Source organism: Babylonia areolata, chromosome 35, assembly GCF_041734735.1.
Source record: "Babylonia areolata isolate BAREFJ2019XMU chromosome 35, ASM4173473v1, whole genome shotgun sequence".
Classification (NCBI taxonomy): Eukaryota; Metazoa; Mollusca; class Gastropoda; order Neogastropoda; family Buccinidae; genus Babylonia; species Babylonia areolata.
Window position 1 is genome coordinate 9753063 of NC_134910.1, and position 19185 is coordinate 9772247.

General features: G+C 41.5%; 1 protein-coding gene across 1 annotated transcript in view; it reads right to left on the reverse strand.

Moving 5' to 3' along the window:
* The window catches only part of LOC143277795 (neogenin-like), a 109310-nt gene that overhangs the window by 42268 nt on the left and 47857 nt on the right, over window positions 1–19185 (reverse strand). The window contains exons 5-7 of the mRNA XM_076582698.1: window positions 9646–9811; window positions 7634–7773; window positions 6033–6308 (exon numbers count right to left, since the gene is read on the reverse strand). Of these exons, the coding sequence (XP_076438813.1) occupies window positions 6033–6308; window positions 7634–7773; window positions 9646–9811 (582 nt within the window). The remainder of the gene's footprint in view (window positions 1–6032; window positions 6309–7633; window positions 7774–9645; window positions 9812–19185) is intronic.

Here is a 19185-nt window from a genome sequence, read left to right on the forward strand (position 1 = left end):
AGAGGGAGGGGGAAAAAATGGATGACGGAGAGAAGAGAGTAACAGAAAGGTGGACAAAAAGAAGACGAACGGAAAAAGGGAAGAGGGCGGGGACAGGGGTGAGAGCGAGGGCGGGGGGAAGGGAGGGTGATGGGAAGAAAGAGAGAGGAGAGGGTGTGGAATGAATGGAAGAATAAGAGAGAAGAAAAAAGATAAGAAAGAAGAGACAGATAAAGAGAGAGAGAGAGAGAGGGGAGAAGAGAAGAGAAAAGAAGTTAGTACAAAAAAAAAACGAACACCACCACCCACAAGCAGCAAACAAACGGCAGAAAGAGAGAGAGAAAAAAAAGAAAGGAACGGAGAAAGAAAGAAAGAAGAAATAATGTTGTTGTTGTTTTTAATTTAAATCAAATAAAAAGGATAACAAAATTTGATAACAGAATTAAGGCCATCATAATAAAATGAAATGAAAAAAAAAGAAGAAGAAAGAAACAGAACACAATAAGAACAGAAGAGATCATTTGAGAAACAAACATGCACACACACACACACACATGCACACACACACACACACACACACACACACACACATGCACACACACACACACACACACACATGCACACACACACACACACACACACACAAAACCAAGAGCAGAGAAGGGTAAAAATCCAGGCAAAACCAGGAGGAAAAAAAAAAATTTTTTAAGTGAACAAACAAGACCCAAACCACCAAAACGAACACAGAACAAAAGAGAACCAGAATATTCACAACACGAAAAACAAACATAAAAGAAACAAGAGGATGCAACCACAACAACAACAACAACAAACAAACAAACAACATGGAAAGAATAATCATGCAATGACGTTGACAATCATAAATGTCATCATCGTCAAAGAACATTTTTACGAGTTATTTTTTCAAAAGAGTGATAATCATTAAATGAAAAAAATGAAGGAAATAACGATCACAAAACAAACAAAAGTAAAAAAAAATAAATAAATAAATAAAATAAATGAATATTCATAATGGAAAGACACAGAAGAAAAAAACAAAAAAATGAGAAATGGAAGAAACGTTGATGGAAAGAATTATTTTGTAAAAAGAGAAAAAAATATTTTGAACAGATGTAAAAATTTACATATGCAGGAAGAGGGTGGGGTGGGGGAACGCACATCACAAAATGATGAAAGAAATAGATTTTTTAAAAATCAGATAAACATGTGCAGAGAAGACAACAAAAAAACAAAAAAAGAAAAAAAAAAAAGAAGAAAAAAAAGCGCATTATATGATACGATCATAATGATTTTTTTTTATTTTTTGTTTTTTAGAAAATAATGATGAGGGGGGGAAAAATCACAAAAAATATGACAAAAAAAATATAATATCAATCAAATAAAATAAACAAAAGGTGGGAGAAAAGGGCAGGGTAAGACGAACGAAGGCAGGAAGGAAGGAAGGAGGGAGGGAGGGAGGAGGAGGAAGAAGCATGAGAAGCGTGAAGGGGGAGGGAAGGCAGGAAGGATTACAGGCAGCAGCAGAATCGTGCCAGAACCAGCCGTGACAAAAGCCAGAGACGTGGTGGGTGTGGTCAGACCGACACAGAAGCCAATCAGGGTGTTTAGTGGTCAGTTGGGGAGGGAGGGAGGGAGGGAGGGGGGCAAGTAGCAAGGTGCCGGAGGATTTAGGACCAGGGAGGAGGGGGCGGAGGAGGAGAGGAGGGGAGAAAAAAAAAAAAAAGAAGAAGAAAAACACAAAAAATGAAATCAGCATACGGAAAAAAATTAAAATAAAAAACAAAAGCAAAATAAAGCAAAAGCATGTCATACCATTCCTAGACTATTAAAAAAAACACCAAGAAACCAATGAAAGAGAACCAAAAGGATGAATCAATGGATAAACGAATCAAGAGGGGTAGAAAAAGAAAAACCCAACTCAATATAACCACACGGGACAACAGATTTTCTTATGACTTCAGGAATACACACTTGTATAGTAGGATCGCACTCAGGATTCAAACACCCCTATTCTTAAACCCGTTTCCGAGTGCACCTTTTTTTCTTTTAAACAGTGATATTTATTTCAACATTTCCTGCCATTAACACAGCCCCGACCCCCCATATCGCTTTGTTAGGAATGACGCTGGTACAATATCCAGGTACCTTTCCATCAAATCCCAACGTTTGTTTCCTACAGCCATTTTAGCCTGACAGCTGTCCTGATGTGACTGTCGGAGTCAGGGTCAGATTTTTTAGACATAATCTGTTTCCTACAGTCAAGTGAAAATCAGTATTCCACCGGGCCATTCAGAACAGTCCAGTAGAACGTTAAGAATTGTCCTGGACCCAAGAAGAAATATGTTGCAGCCTACTGGATGAAGGCGAGGTAGCCCTGTGTCGCAATTAACAAATCTAACCATTTCTCTGTCAGCCGTATGAAACCAAGGTGAAGTCTTTTTTTGTGTGTGTTAAACTCACTGATAAAGAAATAAGTCATACACATTAGTGCTCAAAGGCATTTTCGAGTCAGCTGCAGCAGTAAGTGTACGTACATACACATTAGTGTTTTAAAAGTATTCTTGAGCCAGATGCTGTTCAAAGTGTATGCACACAATACTAACAGTATAGTGACTACCTGCTGGGACAACTGTCCAAGCCTGAGCAAATATGAGCAGCCCAACACTAAAACCAATGCTTTTTAACTTCTTCGGGAATCAGTTGCAGGTCAGCTAACTGCAGTGGCCCAGACAACTGAAGAGAAGACAGGGTGAAGAAGGAAAATGGGAGAGAGGGGGCGGGGAGGGGGGGAGCTAGTTGCAGCGTAAGATACAACGCCTTGAGTTCAGACAGCTTACGCAGGCATGGTCAGTACTGTGTGCAATGATCATTCCTTCCCATCTCCCTGTGTGTGCAAAGTGTACAATTGGTGCAGACTGAAGAGCTCTCATACCAGTGATCTCTAACTGAACCATGCTGGCATGCTTGCCCTCAGTTATCCCACCCACCAGCCTCCCTCCCTCTCTCTCTCTCTCTCTCTCTCTCTCTCTCACACACACACACACACACACACACACACACACACACACACTTACTTATCAGTTCTATCAAATAAACAAAACAAATCAACAGAAACAAACAAAAAATCAAATAAACCCAAAACAACAACCATCAAGTCAACACAATAATCTACAAAACATTGTCAATTCACAAATCAAATCTCTGAATTCTTGCATCCTTGGCATCAGTCTGGATCAGTCTTTCACACAAAGCCAACTGAAATCTGAGTTCCGTTTCTACTAATTTAACCAGCTTCATTTGGTACATTCCAAGGAAAAATGCCGGGTTTTTTTTGTTTTTTTTTTTTTTGGGGGGGGGGATGGATTAAAAAGATTTTTCCCCCCCACAGTTCTGCAAAATGACTCACAGGAGTGAAAGTCAAGGATGACTTTAACATTGTCTTGTGATGCACACTGCTACCCTTAACAATCAAGAAGAACCATATTAATCAAGGACTCTGTGCTGTTCTGTCTTGTCACAGCAACAAATTTGATTTTCAAAACACACAGAGTTAAAATCTGAATTCCGCTGTTCAAGACTGTTCTCTTTTCTGATCCAAGCTGCAAGAATCTACTTTTCCAATACAAGCAAACCACAGCAATAACAGTATGTTGTTGTTTTTTTATGAAAAACAAAAATAACCAGATTCTATCTCAACATCAAAACATCTCAAGAACAAATAAAAATAAAAAAAGAAATGAAATAAAAATAAAAACCCAACAAAGAAGAGAGACAGCAACACACCCTAAACAAGAAAATGAGCCATCTTTCAACGCACACACCACACCTTTCAGTACTAATCTACCACACACATTTCTACCCACTTGAAAACACTGGTGCAAACCTATTACACTGCAAACCCCACTCCACTTTTCTGTTACTTGGAAAAAGAAAAAAAAAAAAAAAAAAGCACAAAGACAATAGTGACCTCAAGACACACTACCACTACTCCCCCAGCCCTCTTCCTACAGATCAGTATGAATCAGGTGAACGCACAAAGCCACAGATGATGATTCTCTAGTACTAGTAAGTAGTAGTGGTAGTACTAGTAGTAGTAGTAGTGGTGGCGGTGATGGTGATAGTAGTGCACAAGACTGCCAGTCACAGCAGAGAAGGGGGGTGAGGGGGGATTTGGGGGTGGGGGGGGGGGGAGATGGCGATGGAATCCAGGCTGGCATCACTGTTAGTGAACTCTCTGATCCGCATCAATCAATGATGAATGATTATAACAGCTCTCAAGAGGATGAAACGGAGAAACAGGGAGGCAGAGAGAAACCTGGGGGAAGAAGGGAGTATGGGCACAGTGGGAAAGAGGGGGAAAGGGAGGGGGGGGGGGCAGGGAGGTTGGTGGGGGGGGGGGGGGGGAGAAGAGGTTTCAAGGAGGGGAAGGTTGGGACTCCTTCGGGAGCTGGAATTCTTTGGCTCGGGCCAGAAATGATGGAATATCAGACTGAGAAAGAGAGAAAGAGAAGTCCACTGTCTCTGTTCCTTTCTCTCTCTCTCTCTCTCTCCCAAGCTGCTGACATCTGTCTTTTATCCAACTTCTTTCTTTTCCTTTTTTTTTTTCTTTCGTTTTTTTCTTGTCTTTTCTAAACATAAAGGAAGTGTGTGGTGGTGGTGGGGGGGGGGGGGGGGGGGGGGAAGGGACATTTTCTATTCCCAAAATATTCTGGTAGCTTTCAACACACACTTGTTCATCCTGTTCATTTTACTTTTCATACTCTTTCACCTCTCCCTACCAACTGTTCTTTTAAACAAAACAAACCCCTTCTCTTCAAATGAAATTTGTAATTAGCAAGATAATTAAAATATAGTTAAAAAAACAAAAAAAACAAAAAAAAACAAGATTAGCAAGATAATTAAAATATAGTTAAAAAACAAACAAAAAAACAAACAAGCAAGCATTTACTAACAGAAACAGAAACACCCCCTTCCCACCCCTCCCCCTTCCCACAGTTAACCTTTCCAATAAAAAAAATAAAAAATCAGCCAACACTTCACCAAAACAGCTTAACATCCTGACAAACTGGGAACGGCTCACTAACATCACAAAGCTCAACAACACTCCACCCCAGCACTCCATACACACCCTACCCTCTTTAAAAAATAAGGGGAGAAAACAGCATGTGTATTGAAAAGAAGAAAAAAAGATTAACGTGTGTGTATGTGTGCGCGTGTGTGTGTGTGTGTCTGTGTGCATGTGTGTGTGTGTGTGTGTGTGTGTCTGTCTGTCTGTCTGTGTGTCTGTCTATGTATATATGTATGTATGTATGTATGTGTGTATGTATAAATCTTATTACCCTCAAAAAGACTCTTCACTTTCACCCTGACCCTTGACCCTGCCAGACACAACCCTTGACTCGTACCCTTCCTAAGGATGATGAGCAAAGCACTGGTCTGCATTTTGTGTGCCAAAAAAAATGAAATAATAGAATAAAATAAAATAAAATAAAATCTAATTGACCTCAACAAGCCTCCTCCCCTTCACTTTGACCTTGATCCTGCCAGACATGACCCCTTGACCCCTTAACCCTTCTGCAGAATGATGAGCTGGGTAATGGTTTGTGCAATGTGTAAAAAAAAAATTCTTTTTTTTTTTTTTTCTTAAATCTCATTGAACTTAAACAAGCCTCCTTCCCCTTCACCTTGAACCTGCCAAACATGACCCCTTGACCCCTTACCCTTCTGCAGGATGATGAGCTGTGGCGCTGGTCTGAACATTGTGTAAAAGATAAATAACAAAATATAATAAAAATTAAAAAATTCTAAAATCTAACTGACCTAAACAAGCCTCCCCGCCCCCACCCCATCCTTCACCTTGACCCTAGACCCCTGACCCCTGACACCCCACACACCCTTACCCTTCTGCAGGATGATGAGCTGGGGCACTGGACTGAATATTGTGTAAAAAATAAATAAAAATTTTCTTAAAAATCTAATTGACCAAAACAACCACTCCTGCCCCACCTTCACCTTGACCCCCACCCCCTTACCCTTCTGCAGGATGATGAGCTGGGCACTGGTCTGCACGTTGCCCAGGGCGTTATCGGCAAAGCACTGGTAGATGCCCTCGTCCCGGTCCAGCAGGCCCAGGATCTGAAGGTTGCTGCCCCCGACCAGCTGGAAGTAGTCGCTGGGGTAGAGGCGCTCCCCGTTCTTGTACCAGGTGAGGTCCGGGGCAGGGGTACCCTCCGCCTGGCACTCCAGCCGCACGTCCGCGCTGATGTGGGCAAACACGTTGGCCGGCTTCTTGACGAAGTAGGGCGCCACTGTGTTGGGGAGGAGAGTGGGGTTGGGGGGGGGGAGAGAAACAGACATTTCAGGGTTTCAAGATTCGATCGACGTTTGACCGCCCTAATGAGGGGTGTGGAGAGAGGAGAGACAGGAGACACGACATTTCAGGGTTTCAAGATTTGATCGACGTTTGACCTGCCCTAGTAGTGGGGGCACAGTGGGGGATTTCAGATCATGAGATAATACTCATTAATAGAAGAACACGACAAGGACTGTCGTAACATTTACATTAACGTATTTTCCCACGGCACACACACACACACACACACACACACACACACACACTAATGCCACATTACAATTTATATCTCATCTGTCCAGTATACTGACACAGGCATTCATGATTTCCTGCAACAACATGCACACACTGAAACAAATTTATTTACTCAATACACTCATGACACAGACACCCGTAACTTCCAACATCACACTTTCACAACAAAATCTCACACACCAAGCAACATATCTCACACACGACACAAAATCTCACACAACGACACAAGAAAATCTCACACAATGACAGAACAATAAACGCTCGACACAACTAAAAACTTTTACCGACACTGACACTCACACTCACTCTCCTCCACTGCACACACACACACACACACACATGCACCCCCCATCCCTACTCCAACACACACGGTGTAATTGCGCAGTGTAATTTTAAAGTCACGACTTGCGCTGGACTTGGATTAAAGTGAGGGAGAGCTGCACAGGTCGTTAGCCTCTCTCTCTTGTCCCAGCCTATGTGGACCCAGTGGCAAGACATAGTCTACACACACACACACACACACAAACACACACACACACACAAACACAGACACCAACACCACACACCCATCCCCCCACAACCACCCACACACACAGTGGAGTGATGGCCTAGAGGTAACGCATCCGCCTAGGAAGCGAGAGAATCTGAGGGCTCTGGTTCGAATCACGGCTAAGCCGCCGATATTTTCTCCCCCTCCACTAGACCTTGAGTGGTGGTCTGGACGCTAGTCATTCGGATAAGATGATAAACCGAGGTCCCGTGTGCAGCATGCACTTAGCGCACGTAAAAGAACCCACAGCAACAAAAGGGTTGTTCCTGGCAAAATTCTGTAGAAAAATCCACTTCGACAGGAAAAAAAATAAAACTGCATGCATGAAAAATTTTTTTAAAAATGGGTGGCACTGTAGTGTAGCGACGCGCTCTCCCTGGGGAGAGCAGCCCGAATTTCACACAGAGAAATCTGTTGTGATAAAAAAGAAATACAAATACAAATACACACACACACCAACGCCACTCCAGGCTCACCCAGCACAGTGACCGTGGCATCAGCATCAACGGAATCCTCAGCGTTGTAGGCCCGGCAGGTGTAGGTGCCGTCATCCTCGATCTGTATGTCCCGGATGTGCAGAGTACCCGAACCCAGCAGCTTCATCCGCTGGGCGATGCTGTTGTCACGGCAACACAACACGACATGACTACACACTGTCCATCGTAACCATAACATACAAAGAATAGAGTGTGTCAGTGTGCATGTGTGTGTGTGTGCGGGGGAGGGAGTGAGGGGATCATGTCTGGGTTGGGTTGGGTTTTTTGGGGTTTTTTGTTTGTTGTTGTTGCTTTTTTAATTAATAAATTCTTAACTTTCAAAATCTGTACAAACCCTTGGATGGGAACTAGCAAGAAGCAACAGGGCGAGAACAAAAATGAATCCCAGGATCGAACCGAGGACCTTCTAAGTCCTTGAAGTACAATGCTCTCAAACCACTCAGCAATGGTGCCCGTCAAGTCAACAAACGCTCTGACAACATCAACGGAGACCAAGAACGGCACAAACAGACAAACAGGCAGACAGCCCACAAGGTGTATGCGGGAGAAGGGTAAGGGTGGGGGAGGACAGCAAGAGAGACGCTTTTTGACGCTTTGACGCTTTGACATTTGATTGTCATTACCTGTAAGGGTCTATTGACAAGGGGGTGACGAGGGTTAATTCTTGAATCCCCTTAAGTGTGAAATAACATTCTGCTTATTAATGTTTCATCAACCAAACAAAAAAAATCTCTAAATATCACTCTCTCACAATACATTAAACAAGCCGAACAAAAATAAAACAAAAAAACAAACACAAAAAACCTAATCATACAAACAAACTCGACCATCCATTCTGGCAGTGATGTATTTCAGTATATCAATTATCTACCTCACCAAATTAACATAAGAAGATAAACTTTACACACGGATATCCTCCTCATTTACTCTGGTATGTTCTGGTCATCGTCATAATGCCTTATTCTTTGTGCTTCTGAAATAAATTTAGCTACTGACTGTATGATATATTCATCATCAGATGATAAAACAGAAAAAAACATCATGTCTTTCAGCTAGATGAGATTAAAAAAATATACATTTTTCTATTACTTTATCATATAATTTACAATGAAACAAAAATTGTTTTTCGTCATCTTCGCTAGATGCACACAAAGGACATGGCCATTCTGTGGATGCTGCAGGTTGAAACCACAATTTATTTGCATTGAAACCCAAATGTCCGTAGCCGAAATCTTGCAAAATTTAACCTGTGCCATTTATCTGTGATGACTGTCAGATATTTTTCAGTGTGAAATACACTTATGAATGAGAAAAACCAACTATATTTCTCTTTGCTTTCCCTATCTGAATGCCTTTTTTGTTTAAAAGAACAAATTAATCGATCTCTAAATTCTGATATAAATTGCTGTTCATTTCCCATTTCCTGGGACATTCACACAATTCCAAAACCATGTTCAGACAAAACCTTTTTTTTTTACACTATAAGCCCAATTTTCTTTTCCAAATTCCATTTGTAACAGCATCATCTCGTAATCCTGTCTGGGTAAACGTGATTGTGGAAGTTTCAATAATTTCGATAGCAACAGAGAGAGAGAGCAGGGATGGGGGAAGAAGGAAGGGTGGGGAGAGCATGGAGAAAAAAACAAACCATGAAATGTTGATTGAATGATTTTCTATCGAATAAGACGGTGGAGTAGGCGTAGGTGGGAGGGGGAGGTTGGGGGGAGGGGGGTGGGGGTGTGTGTGGGGGGGGTAATCTAAAGACAAATGGACCACAGACATGCAATCCACTTTTTACCAACAATACCACCACCACCAACCACTACACACCAAAACAAAGATATCTGGCCATCTAATCTAGACCAAAGAACCAGACATATGAGACTCTACAAACAACTTTCACCACCGATCGCAAGGCAAAAAGAGCATATCACCAGGGGGCTGGGGTGTGTGGGGAGGTGCAAAGGGATTGAGGGGTTGCACACACTCACCCAAAGTCAATGGTGGCGCCGTCTTTGAGCCAGGTGATCTGCGGGGCGTGCTTGTCGTGGTCACGGCCATTGGCGCCGCAGTGAAGGTACACCTGCTCCCCTACCTCCACCTCCTGGTCACGGGGGGTTAGGACGAAAGTGGGGGGCCCTCCCTGGGATTCCGGCTCTGTCAAAATAATAATAATAATGATAAAAAAGAAGAAGAAGAACTCAAGAAGAAGGAGAATTCCACCAATGTCATAATGATAATAATAATAACAATAATAATAATGATATTTCTCCTTATCATGATTATTATCATTTTATTATTATCATTACTATTAACTGTAATATTAACAGTAATAACAATCATAATAAAAACAAAAACAATCATTAGTCATGAAGGAGATTCATGCAGCAACCACAAAAAAAACCATTCTCCTTTTCCTGGTGCGTAATAATGTAAATCAACATGTATGAACAAAAATTACATTTATAAAAAAAAAAAAAAAAAAAAAACAGCAATACTAAGAATTCTTCATTGAAAGACAACAACAGATACAGTTATCCACTGGCCCAAGGTTCCAGGTGCATGTATATGCATTCACCCGCAGGGGATTCCTACCAAATTTACCACAAAAATGACAGAAGCCCTTCTGTGATTTCTAGATATTTGTTAAAGAAGATTCCATCATTGCAAAATTTGCTATTGATGAAATGATAATAAATGTGGAATCAGAAGTAGACCTTATTATGACTGCACATTTTTTCTTTAATCAGAATGTATGTATTACTTGATGCAACCTGATTTTTATGTTTGTTTGTTTTGGGGGAGGGGGGGGGGGGTTTGTTTGTTTGTTTGTTTGTCCAGGTCCAACAAGTTTTTGCTAAATTTTGACATCAGCTCAACCAACTTACAGTGTTTCAGGGGGGGAAAAAAAGGAGAAATGTCTGACCGTGTGTGTTGACAAGAACTGAAGAACATTTGTGCAATCAATACATCAGACATGAAGCACCAAAACGCCGATCACAGCTAGATTTACTGCCAAAGTTGGGACAAGTTTCTGGCAAATCTCACAAACCAGCATATAATAATAATAATAATAATAACCAAGCATGAAAAATAACAGCTGCTCCTTGCAGGCTCATGACACATCCTCCAGCCAGTAAAGCAAGGAACCAGTGACACACACACACGTGTGAGCGAATATCGTGGCACAGAGGTGCGGTGGCCTAGTGGTTTCACCTCTGGCCTTCCATGAATGACAGGTGCTAGGTTCCCCTCCTCCTCCACAAATATTCATTATTTCTCTCCCCCCATTCACTTTCACTATACATAAAATTGTATGGCAGCCTTGGTACTTGTCCTGTCATAATTATGGTGAACAAAGGTTCTACGAGCAATAATCCCGCCAATATCCACGTGAATACATACAAGAAACAACAGCAACAGGGATGTCCCTTATAAATTCTGTCTGGGAAATCAATATTCAGAGGCAAACACACACACACACGCACACGCACACACGTGCACGCGCACACAACACAACCACACACACACACCTCACACCACACCACACCACACCACACACACACACACAAACACAACACAACCAACCACACACCACACCACACCAACCACACACACACACACACAAACACACACACACAGGCAACACAACCACACACACAACCACACACCACACCACACCACACCAACACACACACACACACCACACACACACACACACACACACACACACACACACCGTGACACAGATGATAACCATAATGGGAGAATGGGAAAGACACTGAGGAGGATAAACATTAACTACTGCGTCAGTGCGTGCTGTAACAATGTTCACTGTTAGGGAAGAAGTACGGGATGAGAAGAAGGTGCTACATCTACCGTTATTTCCTGTCAACAAGGCACTCCTACATATTGTAACACACACTCCCTGATTTTATTTTAAAATGAAAAGTATATAAAAACATCTCCCAGAATAAGGTGCACTTGTGTGTATAAGACATTGTCAAATTACAACTAATCTGGTGCATCTCAAAGTTGACTTTAGAACTAGAAAACTAGGACAGAATGAAACCGAAGATGTCAAGAACTTTCAACACAGTCATGTTTTTGCAATAACACAAAACAAAGTAAAAAAAGAAAAGAAAAATAGCGTTTTCTCACTCATAAATCAGATTCAATGTTACTTTCACGCAAGAAACCTGAATCTGCAGACTCTGATAAGAAAGCCTCTTCCAAGACATTGGCATTCAAGATAATGGGTGCAGCACAGTTTTCTATTTCCACTGAAGGATGGGTGTGTCGTCAACTGCTCTGCTGCTTCCGTTTGCAACAATGAGAACCACAGTTTTTAACCCTCATCAACTTGTGTTCAACTGAAACTTGCACAAAATCAATCTCCTTATGTGTTCAACTGAAACTTGTACAAAATCAATCTCCCTATGTGTTCAACTGAAACTTGTACAAAATCAATCTCCCTATGTGTTCAAATGAAACTTGTACAAAATCATTCTCCGTACCTTTAAGGGGGCTCATGGCAGTGCAAAAGAGACCAAAATGATGATTTTTCATGATTTGGGGTTTTGATGGATTTTGATTCTTGAACAACGGGCGCAATAGCCGAGTGGTTAAAGCGTTGGACTGTCAATCTGAGGGTCCCGGGTTCGAATCACGGTGACGGCGCCTGGTGGGTAAAGGGTGGAGATTTTTACGATCTCCCAGGTCAACATATGTGCAGACCTGCTAGTGCCTGAACCCCCTTCGTGTGTATATGCAAGCAGAAGATCAAATACGCACGTTAAAGATCCTGTAATCCATGTCAGCGTTCAGTGGGTTATGGAAACGAGAACATACCCAGCATGCACACCCCCGAAAACGGAGTATGGCTGCCTACATGGCGGGGTAAAAACGGTCATACACGTAAAAGCCCACTCGTGTGCATACGAGTGAACGCAGAAGAAGAAGAAGATTCTTGAACATCTCTTCTATCATATGCATAAGTTTTTTCCACTGTAAAGATGTCTTTAACAAAGAAAAAAGTGCCAATAAAGATTGCCTGCTGAATCAAAGAAGTGTTTATTTTGTTCAATTTCTACAAAAGTCATCAAATTTCTGGCCTTGCCAACATACTTTGGACTTGCTCAATGATGAGTAAACCTACAACCATGAGACTTTGCATGATTGTTTTATAACATGTTATTGAAGTTTTGTCGTGAGTATGTATGAAAATATTCTCTGGGTTTTAATTCATAGCAGTTCCAATCGTTTTACATATTGTAAATTTTGAGGATTTCACAATACCCAAAATTTCAAAAAATCATGAAAAATACAATAATTGAAGAATCAACACAATCTCATTTGAAAATGAAGATAATGTCATTGTGTATCAAGTCCACATAACAAAAAAATGTTTACATGCACCACATGGACCACAAACCCGATTTCTTTGATACATTGTTTGGTGGCCATTTTGGTTTCCATAGCAATGGGTATTCACAAGAATCTAACTTTTTCTGTGTTCCACAAGTGATGATACACCTAGTAGACAACAACAAAAAAACAAAACAAAAAAAAAAGATTGTAGGAGAGAAAAAAAGTCGTTATTTGGCTGTAGTGTCTGACCTTCAACACAAAATTGTAGGCCAGGCATTTTGTTTTCTGCATTATAGTGACTGGTCATGATCATCTCTGCTCACCAGCTGCTGACCATGCAAGTGTGGTGAAACTTTTGTCATTTTTTTTTCGTATGCCAACCTTTGATCACTTTTAACTTATTTTCTTCCAAAACAAATTTTCCACTCCCCCCCCCCCTTCCAGTCCCCCCCTCACCCCCCTTTCATCTGTATTGATTTTTGAGCCTGTGACATTTTGCGATGCTAGAATAATGCCTGCTTGTTCTGTTACTGATTTTATCCACGAAAGAGACAACGGCCATGTGCAAGACACTGGGATCAAGGTCAAGGGAAAAAAAACATCACCATGGCCATAGTCTGAACATTATATGCAACTGCTTTGCAGCAATCTGCTATGTTCCGGGGGAAAGTCATCATGACTTCGCAAGAAAGACCATCTCTTGAGACAAAGATACATGACGCTGTGAACAAGTTATTCTGGGAAATTAAAAAAAAATTAAAAAAAAACAACACCATCTCTTAAAACAAGATACACATACAATGTGGTGAACAAGTCGTTAACTCTCTCCATACGAACGGCGAAAGAGACGAAGTTAACAGCGTTTCACCCCAATTACCATCATCAAAATGTTGCAAGCGGAATGGTCTTTTACTGAAGAGGTGAATGTTGACAAAGAATACCACAATTCTGACGACGGAAGCTAAAGGTTGGGTCATTCAGACACCCACTGGACATCCGAGGGGTCTGTGAGAGGACTGGCCGTACTGAGTGAGTTAAGGAATGACTGTGAAGCTGTCCCAGTGGAATCCTTCTACATCTCTTTCAGTAACTCATTTATTATAGCAACATTCAGTATCTAGATTCTCTGGGGACTTTTTTTTTCTCTTTCTTCAATAGTTCCAGCATGGAGAATTTGCCTTCTGTCTGAACAGTAAAAAAAAGCTTTGTAATGCTTTCAGAAAATGTTTAAATGTTGTTTAAAACATGCTTTTCCATCCCCCTCCCAAAAAAGGTCTCCATCCTCAAACAGACAATCCAAATCCAGGAGAAAAAAAAAAACACACCTGCTTTCAGCAAATATGTAATAAATGAGAGTTCAAAACAAATAATCTTCCACAATTTTTTTTTTTTTTTTTTTTGGGGGGGGGGGGGGGGGTGCCTGTCTCCCTAACTACTACTGTTTAGGCTGACAGTGCTGCAAGCCTAAACTGAATCTAACTTCTATCAAACACATTCACATCACCTCTGTCAACACAGTTCAAACAAGCCCACCTCCTCAGCTTGGTGCCAAAAACAAACCCCCCCCCCCAAAAAAAGTCCAATTTCATCAGCTGCACGGATGAAAGGGTTTGCGTGTATTTTTGTTTGTTTGCTGTTGTTGTTTTTGTTTGTTTCTTTGTTTGTTTTGTTTTGTTTTGTTTTTTGGCTGTTGGTTTTTTGTTGTTGCTATGTTGTTTTGCTTTATGTACTTTTGTTTTATTTCTATTCCTCCTGTCTCTCCCTCTTGTGTATTGTGTGCAGTTTTACATCAGAATAATTCACATTCATTTCATTTCTGTTTTGTTTGCCTCTCCACCCCCCCCCCCCCCCCCCCTCCCCCTCACACACACTCTTACTGGCCACCAAATGTTTTCTACTTAGTTTTCCAACCTGCTCTCTATCGGCACTTTTGAATTAAAACCATTTCCTCTCTGTTTCACTCTTTGCATCGCTGCTTCTTATTTGAGCGTGTGTGCGTATGTTATGTGGTATATGAATAGTGTGTGTGTGTGTGTGTGTGTGTGTGTGTGTGTGTGTGTGTGTGTGTGTGTGTGTGTGTGTGTGTGTGTGTGTGTGGTAAGTTTGTGTGTGTGTCTGTGTGTGTCTGTGTGTGTTGATCTGGTGAGTGTGTAGTGAGTTTGTGTGTTATACATGTGTGTGAGAGAAAGAGACAGAGACAGAGACACAAGAGACAGAGAGAAAATGTGTACACATGTGAACAAACTAGGTAGAAGAAAGAAAATGGAGAAAGAAACAAAAGGAAGACAAAAAAAAACAACCCAGCAGCTGCAGAGAAAAGCACACACACACACACACACACACACACACACACACACACAGGAAAGAGGGACAGAAAGGTTTGTGTGTGTGGTAAGTTTGTGTGTGTGTGTGTGTGTGTGTTTGTCTGTGTGTCTGTGTGTGGTGATCTGGTGAGTGTGGTGAGTTTGTGTGTGTCTATATATATATATATATATATATATATATATATATATATATATACATGTGTGAAAGAAAGAGACAGAGACAGAGAGAAAATGAGTACACGTGCGAACACACAGACACGTAAGTGTGTGTCACAGATTGATGGACGGCTATACAGTAACAAACAAAGAAAGGAACTGACAACTGAACAAGTTGCTGAAAACATCAGCAAGAAATCAATCCTCCAGCCTGTGTGAACTTGAAAGAAACAAACCAGGTAGAAGAAAGAAAATGAAGGAGGAAAAAAAAAAAAAAAAAAGAAAAGACAAAAAAGACTACAGCTGCAGACAAAAGCACACACACACACACGCACGCACACACACACACACACACACACACACACACACACACACACAGACACACACACAGACAGAGAGAGAGAGAGAGAGAGAGAGAGAGAAAGAGGGACAGAAAGGTTACTTCAACTCCCTATCCATCAGTGTCACTTCACAGAAGACACACCAGCCCCTTACTCCATCTCCTCCACATCCATATATACATCATGCCCATACTTCTTCACTCACACGCACAGGCACATACACGCACGCACGCACACACGCACACACACACACACACGCAGAGTGCATCATACCCATACTACTTCATACATACACACACACACACACACATACACACACACACACTACATCATAGCATACCCATACTTCACACACACACACACACACACACACACACACACACCACACAAGTACACATGCACATGCGCACACACACATACACACACAGAGAAACGGACACACGCGCACGCGCGCGCACACACACACACACACACACACACACACACAGAGTGCATCATACCCATACTACTTCATACATAAACACACACACACACACACACACACACATACATCATAGCATACCCACACTTCACACACACACACACACACACACACCACACAAGTACACATGCACATGCGCGCACACACACACACACAGAGAAACGGACACACACACACACACTTACACACACACACACACACACACACAAAACACACACAGAGCCACTGCATCACTCATTACAAAACACTCACACACCTGTTGACTCTCTTTCATCTCACCAACTTCTGCTCCACCGTTCCATGACGCGTATGTGTCAACTTGCCAAAAGCAAAATGAAAATAACCACCACCACCCCACCCCCCCACCTCAAGAATGATAAAAACAGCGTTTGCCATGCACTACGTAACTTCCCGCTCACAACCAGCGGAGACAAAATGTGGGCAGAGCTACTCTGGAGGAAGGTGGCAGAACGGATAAGATGCTCGTCGTGCCAATATAACAGGTCTGTGAGGGTCTGGGTTCGAATCCTGTTCTCTCGCCCCTTTCTCCCAAGTTTGACTGGAAAATCAAAACTGAGCACACAGCCATTCGGATGAGACGATAAACCCGAGGTCCTGCGTGCAGCACTCATTTGGCGCACTGAAAAAGAACCCATGGCAACAAAAGTGTTGTCCTCTGGCAAAATTCTGCCAAAGAAATCCATTCTAATAGGTACACAAATATACATACAAATAGTACGCATGCACTCAAGGCCTGACTAAGCGCATTGGGTTATGCTGCTGGTCAGGCATGTGCCTAGCGCCTGGCATATGTGGTGTAGCGTGTATGGATTTGTCCGAAAGCAGTTACATACGCCTCCTCGAGACACAAACTGAAAACTGTGTGTACTGTGTACTCCCTGATTCCAGACAAAGGAGAGCAACACTGAAAGTGAGATAATGCAGGGAGAATCACCCTATAACTGCTGTCCTCCCCATCACCTGGGGCAACTGGGAAAATCCAAAAGAAAAAAAAAGAAAAAGAAACCCCAGACAACTGGAGATATAAAACAATAAACCAATGTGGAGGGAGTGAGGGGAGGGAGGAATATAACACAGATAACTGTGTAAATAACAATCAAGCACGTGAAAACCATAGTGGAGAGAAAAGAGGATTCGTTTTTTTCTTTTTTCGTTTTCTTTTTTTTTAAATTATTACACAAACCCAAAGTGACACATGACACAGTGATAAGAACTACACATTTATCACAAAGAGTGGAGAAAATACAAAAACACACAAAAAGCACACAAACGGGGCATCTCCTTGAGGTAACTTAACGAATGCCGATGAAATGTAACAGTTACGCGAGACCAATGAGGAAACAAACAAAAAAAATATATATACAAAAATTTTTAAGGGAACGTTTCCAACAGAAAGCTACAAAAGAAATAAGAAACCAACAAACACACACATTAATTTTACTGCAGACACCTGTGGCCCCCGAGCCCCTGCTTGCCAACTTCCAAGAAAGATTCAAGTTTCTCCAATTCATACCCTTTCAAAAGAAAGCATGTCAAATGTCTCACTGAAACAAAACCAAAAACCAAAAACACTAAAAGCAATTGAAGACACCCCATCAAACTTTCTTTCTTCCCTTCCAACATGCGGCTCAGTTCAGAAACAAGAGGGGTCATTCCGTACAGTATGATGTAAAATCAACAAACAAAAACATTTTCTCAGTACGCAAGGTTCAAAAACCAATTTTGTAACTCCTAAATACTGGAAATAAAGCATGCACAGACAACTTAACCCTTTCACCGCCAGTCAATTTAGAGTACAAAATTCCCTTGTGGTATAAACACAGAAAAGACAGTGGCTAAGAACAGCTGGCGATTCCCCCTCCGATGTATAGAAAATATAGCCTATCCTACTACCGAACATTAAGAGCAGTAGGTTCATGGATAACAGACCAATGAATGGTCACCTTTTAGTGACATGGGTCCTCTACCACGCCTGTGCATAAATGCGAGCTTGGCGGTGAAAGGGTTAACAGTTCCGTGAGATTTGTAGATAGCAATGAAGATTTATCTGCCACCTCATTTTCAGATTTCATGACTGACTCGCAATCCACCCTACATCCAAGAAGTGCTACAAAACTGCATGTACTTTCAAGCCTTAGCCCAAGCACTGCCTGGGAGCCAGATCTGGATAAATCAAACTAGTTTTTGACTCACTTGTGTAAACAAAGTGAGTCTATGTTTTAACCCGGTGTTCGGTTGTCTGTGTGTGTGTGTGCGTGTGTGTGTGTGTGTCTGTGTGTCCGTGGTAAACTTTAACACTGACATTTTCTCTGCAAATACTTTGTCAGCTGACACCAAATTAGGCATAAAAATAGGAAAAATTCAGTTCTTTCCAGTCATCTTGTTTAACACAATTAGGCGAAGCTTTATAATAACAAATACAGAACACATTTTAACAGTTAGATTTTTTTTTTTTAAGTGTATCACAAGTGAGTCTTGAAGGCCTTGCCTCTCTTGTTTTCATGTTTAAACAGCATGTGTACTAAACTTTCAAACATGCTGTTTACTGTTGATGTCTAAACGCAGTTCCAACTTGAAGCTTTTTTTTAAAAAATTTTTTTTAAATGATCAGGTCTGAGAGGGGAACTCAGAATAAGTCGAGTGGGGGTAATTAATGCCACTAAAACGGTGCAGATAATGGGACAGCCACGAAAAATTAATAAACAAATAAATACATAAATAAATACATAAATAAACCTGAAACAAAGGAAGAAAAACAACACTATCCCACACACACACACACACATGCACACACACACAACGTCACACAAACAACACAACACACACACACACAAACAC